The sequence below is a fragment of the Heterodontus francisci genome, chromosome 30 (assembly GCF_036365525.1).
Source record: "Heterodontus francisci isolate sHetFra1 chromosome 30, sHetFra1.hap1, whole genome shotgun sequence".
Taxonomy (NCBI): domain Eukaryota; kingdom Metazoa; phylum Chordata; class Chondrichthyes; order Heterodontiformes; family Heterodontidae; genus Heterodontus; species Heterodontus francisci.
Window position 1 is genome coordinate 55568066 of NC_090400.1, and position 17871 is coordinate 55585936.

The 17871-nt window shown below is 40.8% G+C and overlaps 1 protein-coding gene and 1 pseudogene across 5 annotated transcripts in view; both read left to right on the forward strand.

Moving 5' to 3' along the window:
* The window catches only part of vmp1 (vacuole membrane protein 1), a 204266-nt gene that overhangs the window by 144234 nt on the left and 42161 nt on the right, over positions 1 to 17871 (forward strand). For all 5 annotated transcript variants that reach the window (XM_068010712.1, XM_068010713.1, XM_068010710.1 and 2 more), the window contains 2 exons: positions 12331 to 12411; positions 13621 to 13737. In XM_068010712.1, coding sequence (XP_067866813.1) covers positions 12331 to 12411; positions 13621 to 13737 — 198 coding nt within the window. The remainder of the gene's footprint in view (positions 1 to 12330; positions 12412 to 13620; positions 13738 to 17871) is intronic.
* Positions 10518 to 11605, forward strand: LOC137346819 (ribosome production factor 2 homolog pseudogene; annotated as a pseudogene).

The window sequence follows — 17871 nt, forward strand, 5'->3', positions numbered from 1 at the left end:
AAAGTAAAAGTAAAAGCCCTTGGGATCCAAAATTAGATTAGTGGCAGGAAGCAAACGGTAACGAGAAGCCTGTTACCGGTGGGCTTCCATCGAGCTCAGTACTCAGTCCCTTGCTATTTGTAGTTTATATTCAAGATTTAGACTCAAATGTAAGGGGCGTGTTAAAGAAGTTAGCAGATGATACAAAATTTGACTGTGTGGTTGACAGTGAGGAGGAAAGCTTTAGACTGCAGGAAGATATAGATGGTCTGGTCAGTTGGGCTGGAAAATGGAATTCAGTCTGGAGAAATATGAGGTATTGCATTTTGCGAGGTGCATCAGGGCAAGGGAATACACAATAAATGGGAAGATACTGAGCAGTGTGAAGGAACGGAGTACATCGAGGTATATATCCACAGATCCTTAAAGGTAGCAGGGCAGGTCGATAAGGTCATTAAGAAGGCATATGGCATGCTTTCCTTTATTAGCTGAAGCACAGAATATAAGAACAGGGAGGATATGCTAGAACTGCATGCAACACTTGTTGGACCATAGCTTGAGTGTTGTGTACAGTTCTGGACACCACATTACTGGAAAGATGTGATTGCACTGGATAGGGTGCAGAGGAGAGTTATGAGGATGTTGCCAGGACTGGAAAATTTTAGCTATGAGGAAAGACTCAGTAGGATGGGGTTGTTAGCACAGAGGAGGCTGAGGGGTGACTTGAGGTTTTTAAAATTGAGGGGCCTAGATAGAATAAATAGTGTTACGACCAAGGCAGGAGGAGTGCACTGTTTATTCTAGTTCCACTTCTCCACGGGTCACAACATGTATTTACATTTTTTCTTACTTACCGATACTGTCAATCATAGACTGTATTTTTATCCCAGAATAAAACACACCAATAGGTTTCTTTAATAAACAACAAAATTATCAGTATTAGAAAACAAGTCTTAACCAGTAATGAAGCAAAGCATAAACACACAGATTGAAATATTAAAGTTCCCTTTTTACCTTAGCCCCTCACACACACACACACACACACACACACAGTTAACCGGAAAAATGAAGGGATTTTTGTTTTTAGAGCTCTATTACAGGCAAAAACAACACTGGCTGAATACTTGCTCATTCTTGAAGAAACAGTAGATGAGATATGTTGTGTTCCAAAACTGACATACAGTCTGGCCTCCGAGTACACATGGGTCACTGGGATCTTTTAGAACAGTTCTTTTCAGGCGGCGTTGAGAATTAATTTAGCAGGCTTTTCTTCAAAGACAGGAGATGAGATGAGTTGATACAGTGGACTTCTCAGGGTCTTTTAGAGAGGTGCTGGAAAGCTGAGCTTAGTTGTGGTCTTCTCTTCTCTCCTTGGAAGTTCTCTCCCTTTTAATACTGTTCAACTCCAACTCAAAACAATTCAAAAGCGAAACTGACAACAGGAGGTCAACCTTTTGACCTCCATCAATCTTGACTTGTCATTTCTTTGTAAACAACTTCTCCAGGTGTCCAAAGTTCTCCGTTGTTAATTGAGCTGGAAGTCAGGTGGTTTCCCAGAAAGACTTGCTGTTGTTGCTGGAAGTCGAGTAGTTTCCCAGGAAGGCTTGTTTTCTTCAAGACCTCTCAGTGCCCCTTTTTTAAAAAAAAAAAAATTTCCATGGATTGTTTTTCAAAGTCAAATTCCTTTACATGACCCCCTTTGACAACCCCAAAGTTTAATAATTCTTCAATCTTTCAAAAATGAATCCTTGAAAAATATATTTAACAAAACACCTGAGGCACTTTCGTCACAATAGGGACGATGTATTTACCTTAGAAGAGGGGTCAAAACCCAGGGGGCATAGATTTTAAAATGATTGGTAGAAGGATTAGAGGGGAGATGAAGAAACATTATTTCACCCAGAAGGTGGTCGGGACCTGGAATACTCTACCTGAAAGGGTGGTAGAGGCAGAAACTCTCACCACACTTAAAAATTACTTTCATGTCAATTTGAAGAACCAGGACCTGCAGGGCTACGGACCAAATGCAGGAAGGTGGGATTAAGCTGGGTAGCTCTTCACAACTGGCATGGACATGATGGGCCAAGTGGCCTCCTTCTGTGTCATAAACTTTCTGTGATTCGGTGATTCACTTTCCAGCAGTGGCATTGGATGATCAGGAGTAGCAAACCCGGCTGACTTTCTCCTTCCTAACAAAGGGACTTGGAGACCAATTTTCATTGCTAACACTATCTTGGCTGAGGTTGCCTAACTTGGTAAAGACCAGGAGTCAAACTAAGGTCATGATCTGTATGGCTCAGCAACACAGTGGATATGAACAAATTGGGAGAGCTGAATAGAGAATTTCTGAAAGTATGGAGGTGCCTTCTCATTCTTTTTATTGTGAGGTAGTATATATGTGCCGTACTTCTAAATGTTAAGAATTTTCCAGTCCACATTTGGAGTATTGTGTGCAGTTTTGGTCTCCTTATCTGAGGAAGGATGTTCTTGCCATGGGCAGAGTGCAAAGAAGATTTACTAGGCTGATTCCTGGGATGGCAGGATTGAAGTATGAGGAGAGATTGGGTCGACTAGGCCTATATTCACTAGAGTTTAGAAGAATAAGAGGGGATCTCATAGAAACCTATAAAATTCTAACAGGACTAGACAGGCTAGATGCAGGGAGGATGTTCCCAATGGCTGGGGAGTCCAGAACCAGGGGTCACAGTCTCAGGATACGGGGTATGCCATTTAGAACTGAGATGAGAAATTTCTTCACTGTGAGGGTGGTGAACCTGTGGAATTCTCCACCGCAGAAGGCAGTGGAGGCCAAGTCATTTAAATATATTCAAGAAGGAGACAGATATATTTCTTAATGCCAAAGGGATCAAGGGATATGGGGAGAAAATGGGTACAGGGTACTGAATTAGACGATCAGCCATGATCTTTTTTGAATGGCAGAGCAGGCCAATGGGCGAATGGCCTACTCCTGCTCCTGCTTTTTCTATGTCTTTTTTTTTAGTTAAGTTAGTGCACCAAAATATTCAACCTTGGAGCAAGAGGAAACTGCGTCCTGTCTATGATGTCACCGACAACCAGTTTCATCTTTACTGGGCCATTGGAGGTGATATGAGACAATGCTGCACCTTGAAGATTAGTTGCTTTCTTCCCTTGTCAGTATTGGGGAACTTGATAAAGCCATTTGCTTCTCTCCCTCTCCCCTTCCCACTACCGCTCTTTTAAACTGCTCACTGGTCCCTCTCTCGCTCTCTCTCTCTCGCCTGATTCAGTGTCTTGAGGGGAACTGTTGACAGAAGGCGAGGAGTTGGCAGCCTGCCTGTCCCTGTGGCAGGGATTAGTGTGTCCTATAAAGGAGGGAGAGTAAAATATTTGTTAGAAGTCGGGGAAAGAAAGAAGAGGAGATAGGAAACATCTGTGTTTAGAAAGCTAAATAAGTACACAAAGAATTTAAAATCCCCAAGAACAGCTTTGCAGTTGCAGCTGAACACCTGCTGAAGAAAGATTGAGTAACATTTTACAGTTTGAAGACATTTTTAGACTCCAAACAATAGGAGTGAGACAAAAAGTGAACTACTTTTTTCATCAGATGACCTTCAAGTTGTATTCTTACATAAGGTCAAAGATGAGATAACTGAGACTGTTAACGTGAATTGAAATGATCTAATACCTACTAACAATCAAAGTTTTCCATTACCTGAGAAGTATGTTTAAAAATGTGATAAACACACAGAATGCTGATTATTGTGTAAGTTTGTTCCCTTCGGTGCAAATGGGAGCAGCTGCGGATTTTAGGATAAATAAAAAATATGCTATGAGATTTACTATATCAAAGATTCTGGAAAATGGAACATTGTGGGAGAAATAATCTTAAGGTTATGATCTGAAAGAATGGTCCTATTTGCAGCATGAATCACTTGTGGCACTCCTTTCTTGAAGATGATCTGAGTTTTTTTGCGGATAGAAGGTTTTGAAGGAGAGATAATGGAGGCTTGTTGAGGGGATTAAGTTCTTGTACCTGTGCTATCATTGTCATTTAAGTATCCCAAGATTATTAGTACCAAATAGTGACTCAGCAAAGCCTTGCATGAAAGTCTGCAATGCGTTACACATCTGGCTAACTGGGGCACTTTAGATTAGTACATTTGGGGTTAGTGACTACAACCATGGGTGGAGTGTGGTTTTTCATGTTCTCTTTTGGTACAGAATGATGTGCTGAAGATCATTTGCATAACTGAAATAGTTTCCATAAATGGGGGCTGAAGTAGGTTTGTGTACTTGAGTTTCATTTTTCACATGGTAGATTTGAAAATTTTACAAACTGCCCAAGATGCAGTCTTTGATATGAAAGGTTGTCAATGAAAGAATCATTTACATCAGTTAAATTTAGATAGTGAATTTGTCACAGGTGGTGCAACATGGTGGGTTGATTATGCTATGCACAGTGATGAGATGCAAATTTGTATGCACAGCCCTTCCACTGTACAATTGAAGATTGAAGTTCAGTTGAGGATGAGATTTCAAAGAGGAAAGGAGGAGACTCTGAGGGCAATTAACCCCAAGGTGGACTTGTGCACCACCGAGAAACATTGGGTGGAGGCATGGCAGCAGGTCACCTGATCATCCTTTGCCAGATGTGATGCAAGGCACGAGCGAGATCCATGAAAAGGAGAATGGCAAAAATATTTTTTGTTAAAGTCGCTTATTGATGCTTGTCTATGAGGAATGTCACATAGTGTGCTCACTTCAGATAGTGATGTACAGTGCACATTCACCAGAGTGATACCAGGGCTTAAAAACTTAATTTATTAGGGTAGGTTACATAAACTTGGGTTATATTCCCTTTGAGTTTGGATGATTGAGGGTGATCCAATCAAGGTGTTTAAAATGGTGAAGGAATTCAATAAGTTAGATAGACTGAGAAACTATTTTCACCTAGTGGGGAAGTTCAGAACAAGAGGCACAATGTTAAAATTAGAGGCAGACCGTTTAGAAGTGAAATTGCGAAACTATTTTACATGCTAAGGGTACTGGAAATTTGGAATTCTTCCACCCAAAAGGTTGTAGATGCTGAATTAATCAAATTTTCAAGATGGGGATTGCCAGATTTTCTTCGGGGGGTGGTGGTGGTGTAAGAATATTAAGGGAAATGATTCAACGGTTGGTAAATGGAGATGAAGCACAAATCAGTCATGGTCTAATTGAATGGCAGAGCAGGCTCGAGTGGCTTAATAGCCTATTACGAAAAACATCTCTAGATATCTTAGTTTTGGTATCTAAGTGGTCCACATACATACCTTGGCGAAAGTGTAAGCTTTGTGTAGGCTCCCATCTGTTTTGCGCTCACCTGCCTTACCTGACCCAGAGACAATATTAACTACTCAACAATATGGCTAAAAAGGGAATAAACTTGTTTCCCACTGTTCCATAGTGGCCATAGGTTGTTGCTTCATGTCACCCTGTGCCCGATCACCAAGTGTGCATTTGCAAGATTGATGTTAATTCAGAGGTATTTACATCCTTGGAATCGCCATAGCATTAGTGTATCTGTAGATTTGTTTGTAAAAAAATCTTGTACTTGTTCTGAATAGTTCAACAAAGTTTGACCAAAAATTGTTGATTCAAACTTAGGCACCCTAAATCATTTATTTTCTTATGGGGTGGCAAAGGCAGAAATATTTAATGAACTGGTTGACCTTTAGAATGAGGTTTTTATGTACAGAATTGAGACTTTATATTGCTAAATACAATGGATCTCTGTTCAAACAGAGCAAGAAAAGCCAATTTTAATTCTAAGAGGGTTCCCAAGATGGTTGCTATTTTTAAAAAGCACTCTTAGAATAGCAGAGTTCTGTAGAGGAATTGGTCTCCAATGGGCAGCCAACCACAGCAAATATAGTAACTTACTAATGTATGTTGTGGTTGAGTACATAAGTTATTACAAGGATAACATGCCATTCTACATGTTCTTGCTTGCAAAGTTCACTGTGTTGAGATGAAGACATGCTGCTTAGTCTCTGATTCTGATAGATTACTTCCATTATGGAACTTATCTCCTTCCATTCCTGCAATCTGTAGGCTTTTAAACACCAAGTTTGGCATTATTTAATTGCTGTCTTTTTTTATTTATCCTGTTGTCTTGATTACTCTGTCAAATCTTGGTGATATCCTGCACTATGGGCCGCAACCTAAATATCTCAAACTTAAATAAAAATGTTTCTCTGCACTTGAAGTTCAGTGACCATTAGAATCATAAATTTTATTTGCTTAACGCAATTTATTTTTAAGGATAGAAAGACACTTCTAAAGGACACCTGAATATTTGCCTTTTGGATTTCTTCACCTAGCTTAATGCTCTGAGTATGTTCAGTTACTAGCAATACATGGCCCTGAGTTTGTTTAAAAAAAATGTCAACAGACAGACTTGGTTGCCCAGCCTTCTTAGTAAAATATAGCCAATAGTGTTGCACAGATCCTTGCAGGCTTTCGGATGTGAAGAAAATCTTTAGATTCCAGAGTGTTAATAAATCAATTGAGTATTGCAGGTTACATGTAATAACCAGCACAAAATTCAATGTAATTTGAGCCTAAATAGTGAAAAACATACAAATTGGGAAGGATAAAAATGCTTCAAGTAATGATAGTGAACAGTTAGTGAAACTGTGAATGGGAGCAATGAAGAAAAGCAAGGGAAAAAGTTAGGTTACTGTTAGCCTCTCATCCAGAGTTTAAAAGACACTACTTAAGATAAATGGCTAATCAGCAGATGCTAGACCTTTAGAAATCACTGGTTAGACCTTAGCTGGAGTATTTTATCCAATTCTGGGCAACATACTTTAGGAAGGGTGTTGAGGCCTTGGAGAGGGTACAGGAGAGATTTACCAGAATGATACCGAGGATGAGAGACTTCAGTTATGTGGAAAAATGAGAGAAGCTAAAATTGTTCTCCTTCGAGGAGATAACGTTGAAAGGAGATTTGATGCAGATGTTCAAATCGTGAATGGTTTTGATAGAGTAAATAAAGAGAAACTGTTTCCATTGGCAGAAGGGTCAGTAACTGGAAGACACAGATTTAATATAAATGGCAAAAGAACAAGAGGAGAGGTGAAGTTTTTTTACACAGCAAGTTATAATCTGGAATGCACTGCCTGGAAAGGTGGTGGAAGCAGATTCAAAAGAGAATTGGATAAATACTTAAAGGGGAAAAATACACAGAGCTATGGGAAAAGAACAGGATTTAATTGGATTAATCTACATGGCACAGGCATGAGAGCCTGAATGGCCTCCTTCTGTACTGTATCATAGGTAAATTGGCCATTATAAATTGTCACTAGTATAGGTAGGTGGTAGGGAAATATAGGGACAGGTGGGGATGTTTGGTAGGAATATGGGATTAGTGTAGGATTAGTATAAATGGGTGGTTGATGTTCGGCACAGACTCGGTGGGCCGAAGGGCCTGTTTCAGTGCTGTATCTCTAATCTAATCTAAAAATCTAATCTAATACTTCTATTGTTGTGCTGAAAGTGCCTATTTTGTGAACATTTGATTTAACATGTATAATGTTTGATTATACATCAAACTCCTCATCAGAGCCCTTTCCTATCCTGAGTGGTGTGAAACAGGGCTGTGTTCTCGCACCCACACTTTTTGGGATTTTCTTCTCCCTGCTGCTTTCACATGCGTTCAAATCCTCTGAAGAAGGAATTTTCCTCCACACAAGATCAGGGGGCAGGTTGTTCAACCTTGCCCGTCTAAGAGCGAAGTCCAAAGTACGGAAAGTCCTCATCAGAGAACTCCTCTTTGCTGACGATGCTGCTTTAACATCTCACACTGAAGAATGCCTGCAGAGTCTCATCGACAGGTTTGCGTCTGCCTGCAATGAATTTGGCCTAACCATCAGCCTCAAGAAAACGAACATCATGGGGCAGGATGTCAGAAATGCTCCATCCATCAATATTGGCGACCACGCTCTGGAAGTGGTTCAAGAGTTCACCTACCTAGGCTCAACTATCACCAGTAACCTGTCTCTAGATGCAGAAATCAACAAGCGCATGGGTAAGGCTTCCACTGCTATGTCCAGACTGGCCAAGAGAGTGTGGGAAAATGGCGCACTGACACGGAACACAAAAGTCCGAGTGTATCAGGCCTGTGTCCTCAGTACCTTGCTCTACGGCAGCGAGGCCTGGACAACGTATGCCAGCCAAGAGCGACGTCTCAATTCATTCCATCTTCGCTGCCTTCGGAGAATACTTGGCATCAGGTGGCAGGACTATATCTCCAACACAGAAGTCCTTGAAGCGGCCAACACCCCCAGCTTATACACACTACTGAGTCAGCGGCGCTTGAGATGGCTTGGCCATGTGAGCCGCATGGAAGATGGCAGGATCCCCAAAGACACATTGTACAGCGAGCTCGCCACTGGTATCAGACCCACCGGCCGTCCATGTCTCCGTTATAAAGACGTCTGCAAACGCGACATGAAATCGTGTGACATTGATCACAAGTCGTGGGAGTCAGTTGCCAGCATTCGCCAGAGCTGGCGGGCAGCCATAAAGACAGGCTAAATTGTGGCGAGTCGAAGAGACTTAGTAGTTGGCAGGAAAAAAGACAGAGGCGCAAGGGGAGAGCCAACTGTGCAACAGCCCCAACAAACAAATTTCTCTGCAGCACCTGTGGAAGAGCCTGTCACTCCAGAATTGGCCTTTATAGCCACTCCAGGCGCTGCTTCACAAACCACTGACCACCTCCAGGCGCGTATCCATTGTCTCTCGAGATAAGGAGGCCCAAAAGAAAGAATGTTTGATTGCTTCACTGAGCTAGGTCAAACTTTCCCTTCTCTGTTTTTCCACTGCCACCCCCCATTCTATGTTCAACGTTGTTTCAGAAACCCATTTCTTGTCTACATCTCTAATTCACCACAAAATTTGAAAGAAAGCAAAGCTATCTCACCAACTTCCTGACTATATTGAGAAAAAATTTTTAACTGCTTGTTACTACTTATATTTTTTCCAATTTGTTATAGTGTACTATGTCTATTTTCATTGGGGAATCACAAGCAGATAAGATTGTACTGACTTTAAAATTACTGGATCCTCTTCTAAAATAGTGAATTAGCTGAGGCTGATCTTGTCCTCATCACAAACACAGATGGAGTTGATGGAAAACAAGGCCATTTTAAAAAACTTTCCTTTTTGCCCCATTGTCAACCTCTCCTCCCTTCCCTCCACTAAAGAAAAGTTACTGGAGAACCTGCAGCAACCATATCATGCTGGCTACTGAACTCTAGAATGGCTAAATCAGCACAGACTGCAGTTTCATACTGGGCCTCATTGCCACACCTCATTGAGGAGGAGGAGGACACTTTGAAAAATGGTTTTTCATTTTACTGTTAAATCTTGTGTATAGGTCACATTGCCAAAAGAAATTGACTCACATTAGGCTAGTGCATGAAGTGCTTATCTGGGTTTGAAAGTCATCAGAAGTCATTAACTACAGAGGTTGAATTCCCATGCAAGTTTTAGTTTCGAGGTGTTCAGTTGGGTGAAGTCAATTCTATTGTTACATTTGGCACCTCCATCTGGTAAATCTTTTGGCAGGTAAGACTAGAGAGAACTATTGTATAAGTGCCACTATACTACATGCACTGGTCTTTGTTGTGCACATTGCACAAATAGCAGATTCAAGTTGGATGACTAGAACAACAAACAACAAAGAACAGTACAGCACAGGAACAGGCCATTCGGCCCTCCAAGCCTGCGCCGATCTTGATGCCTGTCTGAACTAAAACCTTCTGCACTTCCGGGGTCTGTATCCCTCTATTCCCATCCTATTCATGTATTTGTCAAGATGCCTCTTAAACGTCTCTATGGTACCTGCTTCCACCACCTCCCCCGGCCACAAGTTCCAGGCACTCACCACCCTCTGTGTAAAGAACTTGCCTCGCACATCCTCTCTAAACTTTGCCCCTCTCACCTATGTCCCCTAGTAACTGACTCTTCCACCCTGGGAAAAAGCTTCTGACTATCCACTCTGTCCATGCCGCTTATAACTTTGTAAACCTCTATCATGTCGCCCCTCCACCTCCGTCATTCCAGTGAAAACAATCTGAGTTTATCCAACCTCTCCTCATAGCTAATGCCCTCCAGACCAGGCAACATCCTGGTAAACCTCTTCTGTACCCTCTCCAAAGCCTCCACGTCCTTCTGGTAGTGTGGCGACCAGAATTGCACGCAATATTCTAAGTGTGGCCTAAGTAAGGTTCTGTACAGCTGCAGCATGACTTGCCAATTTTTATACTCTATGCCCCAACCGATGAAGGCAAGCATGCCGTATGCCTTCGTGACTACCTTATCCACCTGCGTTGCTACTTTCAGTGACCTGTGGACCTGTACGCTCAGATCTCTCTGCCTGACTAGCTGCATTGTGCGGTGCATCATCCTTTGCTTAGTGGGGAAAATGCTCTCAGCTCACATGTATGCAAAGCTCCACTCCCAGACAGTGTTGGCCGGGGCCGGCGGCTGCTGCTGCTGCTCGGGCTGCCATGCCACCACTGGAGCGAGTCAGCAAGCCCAAGACAAAACGGGCAAAGAGGTTTTTTTTTTGAGAAGAATGATCCCAAATTCATTGAAATTACTAAGAATGTCATGCTCATCAAGGGAGGCAATACCAGTGAAACTGTGATTCGGGCTCTAAGAGATATTTATTCTCTAACGAAGCCAAATGCAGTTCTATACAAGAAACAAAATATTACTCGGCCCTTTGAAGATCAGACATAAGTGGATTTTTTTTTTGAAGAAGTCTGATTGTTTTTTATTTATGTTTGGTTCTCACAATAAGAAACGACCACATAATTTGATAGGCTGTATGTTTGATTACCATGTTCTGGATCTGCTCAAGCTAGGAATTGAAAAGTTTGATGGTTTGAGAGATTTTAAGAACAGCAATCGGCAGTGGGGTCTAAACCTATGCTGGTTTTTGCAGGAGATTCATGTGAAATCAATAATGTTCTTAAAAGACTGAAAAACCTCCTTATTGACTTCTTTTGAGAACCCACAGTGCCAAACATTCGTTTAGGTGGCCTGGAAGTTGTTTTGCATTTCATGCCTTTGCTGGAAAGATCTTCATGCAGAGCTATAAAGTACTGCTGAAGAAATCTGATTGCAGAACACCCAGGATAGAGCTGGAAGAAATGGGACCTTTTTCATTTTGTACTAAGGAGAATGCATTTGGCATCTGACAACCTCTGCACAAAGTCCCTTAAACAGCCAAAGGCTCTTAAGGCAAAGAAGAAGAATAATTCCCAAGATGTGTTTGGAACAACATATGGCCGAATCCCTATGGAGGAACAAGACCTTAGCAAACTGCAGACAAGAAAAATGAAAGGACTGAAGAGGAGGAAGGAGAGAAGGTCAGTGATGATGAGTCAGAGAGCAGCCCCAAAAAGGCAAAAGTACAATGATGGGACTGCTGTTGAATGTGGACAATCTGGGATACTCTGCCTCTGCTTTCAAGTGATTGACAACAACTGAATTTCCAGCACCAACAAGCACAGACCAAATAAATGGTCAAATGTAATCCTACAGACTTTTTATACCAATCAGTGTGTTGATATAAATGGTCTTGTTTTTATCGTTACATTATAGATTGATGTCTCCAGTATTTCTATTGGGAAAGTTAAATATCAGGTTTCCATAGGATGACCTTTCACTTATGATTTGGAAACTGTGCTGGTTGAGAAATCTGCCCTTGTAGAGTTAGTTGTTGGACTCGAGGGGTCAGCAGTTAACCTTGCATTGCTGGATTAAATGTAGTTTCAAACTACGTTCATGCTTGCTTTGGAGTGGCAGATATTAAATTTCTATTAAATAGTGATGCAAAGTGTACATTTACCAAAATAAAAATCAGTTCAATCTGGAACAAATATAAAGAGAAGTTCTCAACAGCATAATCACCTCTCATAACTGTTTCTGAAGCAGTAAAATTATTCTTTGCGTTTTGGAAAATAAACTGCTGGTTACTAGCAAAAAAGAAGAATGATGCAGGCAATGGAATTGCTGCTTCTCCCTAAACTATAATCTCCTAAATAAGTTTCTAATAATGTATCCGCAAGGTACAAATGTTGTATTGCACCTAGTGTAAAGCCGCGAGACCTGCCAGTGGTGATCTTGCATCTCTTGGCCAAAGTGTGTTCAGGAGTCTGATTGCAATCTGATTACCAAATACACTACCTTGCTCTCATAGATACAAAGCAGTTATGGCTATGCATTGACACTGCAGCAGTATAACATCATTGTAACATTAGAGATCACTGTTTAAGATTTTCCTGATGATTGATTCTGTTCTTCCTCCATAAGGATCTTCCCACCCGAGCAAAGCTGGCTGTTCAGAACCTGGTGCAAAGAGTTGGGTTCTTCGGAATCTTGGCCTGTGCTTCAGTAAGTAAAAGACAAAAGTTAATAAGGTCAGAGATAGTGTGCAGTAGTTGGAAGGGGAAATAAAGAGGTGACTCCAATGAAAGCACAACATTACATTTATATAGAGCCTTATCCTGTCATGAGATTTGCAGAACGCTGCACGTCCAATGAATTACTTTGCAGTGCAATGGGTGTTCGTAGGTGAATGCAACAGCCATTTACACCAGAATCCCATAAACAAGAATGAAATGCATGTTCGTTGATCTGTTTTTGATGCTGTTGGTAGAGGGAGGAATGATGGCCAGGGAGGATGTCCTGGTCTTAAAATATTTGATATGGTAAGAGGCAGACAGGACCTTTGCTTAACTTCCCAATCTGGAAGGCGGCACCTTCAACAATGCAAAATTCTCCCAGTACTGTGCTGAAGTGTTGGCCAACACTGTAGTGAAGTGTTGGAGTGAGACTGCACCATAAAGTGATAGAATAGACTTCAGTCCTCTGATTTCCCAAATGGTGAGGTTTCCTATTTTTGCTGCCTACAGTGGATACAAATCTACAATGTAGACACGTATTAGCATAGAGACCTGGAAACCAGGTTTTCTGTCCTGTTCTCTCTCTCTCTGTCTCTGTGGCAGAGGAATAGATGGGGGTAATGAAGAATAGACTGAAGTCTATTCAATCACTTTATGGTGCAGTCTCACTCCAACACTTCACTACAATCTTAGCCAACACTTCAGCGCAGTACTGGGAGAATTCTGCATTGTTGAAGGTGTTGCCTTCCAGATTGAGATGTTAAGCAAAGGTCCTGTCTGCCTATTACCATATCAAATATTTTAAGACCAGGAAGTCCTCCCTGCCCATCATTCCTCCCTCTACCAACAGCATCAAAAACAGATCAGTGCATTCAATTTCACCATCTGCTTGGTGGAACCTAGCTTAAATATACTTCTGCAACGATTTTTACACTGCTTTTAACAGCAAAACAAACCGAGCAGCTGCATAAATAGATGAATGACACTTGGGCTAAAGGCAGCATTGCCAGAGTACAAAATGGATGTTGGCCTTATTATACCTACATCTTTATTTTATTAATTGTAGTAGATGGTATAAAAGGTATTTTTTGCATGTTTTACAGTGGTGTGATTAAATTTAAGCTCTGTATAGATTAATTCACTTTTTTTTCCTTCTGCCCACTTTTTTTTGTTAAATTTTATCCTGGGTGTGTTGTAGATTCCCAATCCCCTCTTTGACCTGGCTGGAATAACATGTGGACACTTCCTTGTTCCGTTCTGGACCTTCTTTGGAGCAACTCTTATTGGAAAAGCTATCGTGAAAATGCATATCCAGGCAAGTGAAAGCAACCTGTCTACCTAGCCAAACAGCATATTTCTCTGAGATTTTATCTAGTTTTGGGGTCATGTAAATTGTACAATTTCCTTACGATGGGATGTTTAGACCAGAATAGATTGTTGGTGTAAAAATTCCCATTTTGTCCAACTGCAGCACCTAAACATTGCATTAAATATAAACCAAGGTACAATGTTCAATAATAATAGAATGTGCCTAGAATATCGGCAAAATGCTGGAGGTGACCTCCTTATTATGACTGTACTTAACATTTCTACCTCTGTTTGAATCGCCTGTTGATTTGTCACCAGCAAAGATTTCCCTTTTTTCCTTCCAAGTTTCTTTTCACATTGGTTAATAATTAGAAAGGAAAGTGAGGGCCAGTTGGTAAAAGATGAGCCAAAAGAAATCTCTACTCTAGAGAGGACATGCTGATGGGGTAAGGAAAATGCTGATGAATAAAGGAAAAGATCACCCACTGTAGATAGTTCCCTGAAATGGGATTTTGCCTGTGATAAAAGCCAATGTTAAAAACTGATTTGATGGAATTGTATGGGTAAGTATGTATTTGGCGCTTACCTATAAGATTATCACCTCTTAGAAAACTGGAAGACCTTAAAGAGGCAGTGTCACCTTGTTGAGATTTTCCTGCTCCAAGTCTTTATCTCAAATACTGCTGGTTTGCCTCCCAGGATATTGATGGCGCAGCTGATTTGTTGTAGTGTATATGTGACTATCTACATTGTGCTTTGCATCAGATGGAGTGGTAACATCAAGAGGGGATGTACAATTTTGATTCAGGCAAATTGTTAATTGTAGGGAAGTGTTCAAATACTGCAGGACATTTAAAAATTGAGAATCTTAGAGTAATATGGCAGTAAAAGGTGTGGAAATTAGCAGGAAATGGAGCAGTCCATGTATGTTTTTCTGATTATTGCAATTGCTCCAAGAGACTGAATTACATAAAGCTATGAAGTCTTGTGCTGTTCCAAAGTGGGTTAGATATTGACAGTATCATTTATAGTATAATAGGTGAAGCGGCAAGAGATATTCTGTAACAAAAACATGCTAGGGTTTTCAGCAATTGAGGGGTTAAAATAACTTGGTGTATTGTCTAATCGTTCAGCCATTTTTGAAATATGCAAACATGTTTAGGCTCACATTGAATCCTAGCAACTTTCTCACTAATCTCTCGCAATAATACTATGTACTCCCACACAATAAATCTTGCTCAATTCATTGCACACTTTTGTTTTCAGTTTAGTAAGGAAGGTATAATTTACTGATTATATGATCTGTCCTTAGAAATAACTTGCATCAGAATGGGCCCAATCTCAATCCCCAATCTAGCAAGTTCACTGATTTTGGCCTGGGTGGGTGTTGAGTTGCTACAGTACGCCTCAAGCCCCCTAAGCAGGTTTCTGATTATGATTCAGTGATTTCCTGTAAAATGCCTGTGTGTGAATATTGAATAGGGACAGGACAATCTACAGTAACCCCCCACTCAACACTCATGGATGAACAGACTGCACATTCTACTTATCTAAGTTTACAAATGAGGAAAAGTCTTTTGACAGAGATACTAAGGTGCTCCCAACAGCATTGGGAGCATTAGGGCATTGGTGAGACCACATCTCAAAAACTGAGTGCAGTTTTGTCTCCTTATTTAAGGAAGGATGTAAATGCATTGGAGGCGGTTCAGAGGAGGTTTACTAGATTGATACCTGGAATGAGCAGGTTATCTTATGAGGAAAGGTTGGACAGACTGGGTTTATTTTCACTGGCTTTTAGAAGAGTGAGGGGAGACTTGATTGAAGTATATAAGATCCTGAACAGTCTTGACAAGGTGGATGTGTAAAGGATGTTTCCTCTTGTGGTTGAGTCCAGAACTGGGGGCACTGTTTTAAAATTAGGGGTCACCCTTTTAGGACCGAGATGAGGAGAAATTTTTTCTCTGAAGGTTGTGCGACTTTGGAACACTCTGCCTCAGAAGGTGGTGGAGGCAGGGTCATTGAATATTTTTAAAGCGGAGGTTGATAGATTCTTGTTAGGCAAGGGAATCAAAGGTTATTGGGGGTAAATGGGAGTGTTGAATTCGAGACGCAAACAGATCAGCCATGATCTTATTGAATGGTGGAGCAGGCTCAACGGGCCGAATGGCCGCCTTCTGCTCCCAATTCGTATGTTCATATTCCTGTTCCCGAACCTTAAAAGTACTTTAGCTACCCTCAGTTATGTAAACCACATGTGACGATGGTTAAATGAGCACAAAGGGTAATGCAGCTTTGCTCACCAATGTGTTAAGATGTCGATTAGACCATTTGGTTTCCTCGCACAGCAAGTTTTGGATTGCAGCTAGGATAAGAGGCAGGAGTAGGGAGTTGAACTTAGACAATGAAAGTTTTATTTTCCTGTCCAGTCCCAAAAAGTGAGTGAAAGTGGCATAAATTATGCCTGATCTCCCAGACCCCATAATAGGCAGCAGGATCAAACCCAACTTACCTCCCCATTTGCACCCTCAGCTGGGAAATCATACATGGCACTGGTAGATTTATGTTTTTGGAGGGGAAGAAGAGTTTGTGAAGGCTCATAACATTTCTCAAAGCTTAAAGTGCATTTTGTCCTTTGAATATTATGAATTACACTGTTTATTGTTTTGAAACTCTGCTTTTATAATTTTCATCAATACCTTGCACTCTTAAGGATTAAAAGATGATGTGTCTTGGCCTTTATCTGAGAAGTGCTGGATGATGGGTTCTGTACTAAAGTAGGTCAAAGTTGACTATTTCAAATCACCCTGGTGATAACATAATACTGCACTTTATTATTTGTTCCTGAGAAACTAGGCTTGTCAGATATTTGATCCAAAAAACGACAGAAATTGGACTTGGCTCTTGCCTTTCAACTGTGGCTATTTAGTACTGAATAATTATGCACTGAAGGATAAAACCGCACCCAGGAGGAAATTGCTGTTTAATAACTTGCTCTAAAGTGAACTAATCTTTGTTTTCCAAAGCAAAAAAACTAGATATAATTATTGTGACTGCATGTATTAAGTGGCTTTAGAAAAAATAATTGCAATGACATACATAGAGTTCAATTTAATATATATTTAATGGGTAAGTGTCACCTTCTTCTGGTTTTATGGCCAAACCTTAAATGTTTGGCTGATGGTAGAGTCCAGTACTTGGGACAGAACTTGTCTGAAGACATTCACCCCCTCCACTGGAGAGTCCAAAATGACTGCCTGGCTTATTTCAATGCATTGCTATTTCTATTTCTTCTTTCTAGATAATTCAACTTAAGTCCTGGTTGGAGGGGAATATCATGTGCTAACTTTGGTGTTAGTTGATGCAATAGTTGTGGGTTACTTTAGGTTTGAAATGAGAATAAATCGTACTGTATTTTTTAACTTGTAGAAAGGTGAATTACTTTAAAGAGCAGTTATTTACAAGGTGGAACATGAACTGTTCAATGGATTCTGTGATTGTAATTTTGACCCACTCAGTTAGATTACGGGAGCAGTGAGGGTGTGGTACAGTTGTTGTGAAATCCCAGGAACAGTCATAAATGGTTACAGATCATGTTGCAGGATTAGAGGATTGGTTCCATGTTTTAAAAACATACTTCAGTAAAGGTTTAAAAAAAAAAGTTTAGGAAGTCACTTTATAAATTTGAAAATCCTTTTTGTTTTACCAATAACAGTAACTAGGCTGAATAATTGAGGATCACAGAAGTGTTAATATGACCCTCATTAATCAACCTGTAAACTTGTTTTTGGTTGTCTTTAACAGATTTTATTTTAAATTTTGCCTCTTTAACCCAGCATCCAACTGAAGGAATGTCTTGGGCAGCTGGATAGGGCACTGTTGTTCGGTGTCAAGAGTCCCATCAAGAGCTGATGATTTGAGCCTGTTCATGGACTTCCATGGTGCTGTTGGTAAACTGCTGTTTCGGGTAGTACAGGAGGAACTTGGAGTGACTGTCCTTGATTTTGTATCTCTTCCTCCCTGTGGAAAGTCCCTGGTTATCTCTTCCTATTTTCTCCCCACCCCCCCCCCCCCCCCAACCCAACTCATGACTGACCTTTGAAGTAACATTCTCCTCGTGAAATAAATCTAGCACCACAGCTCC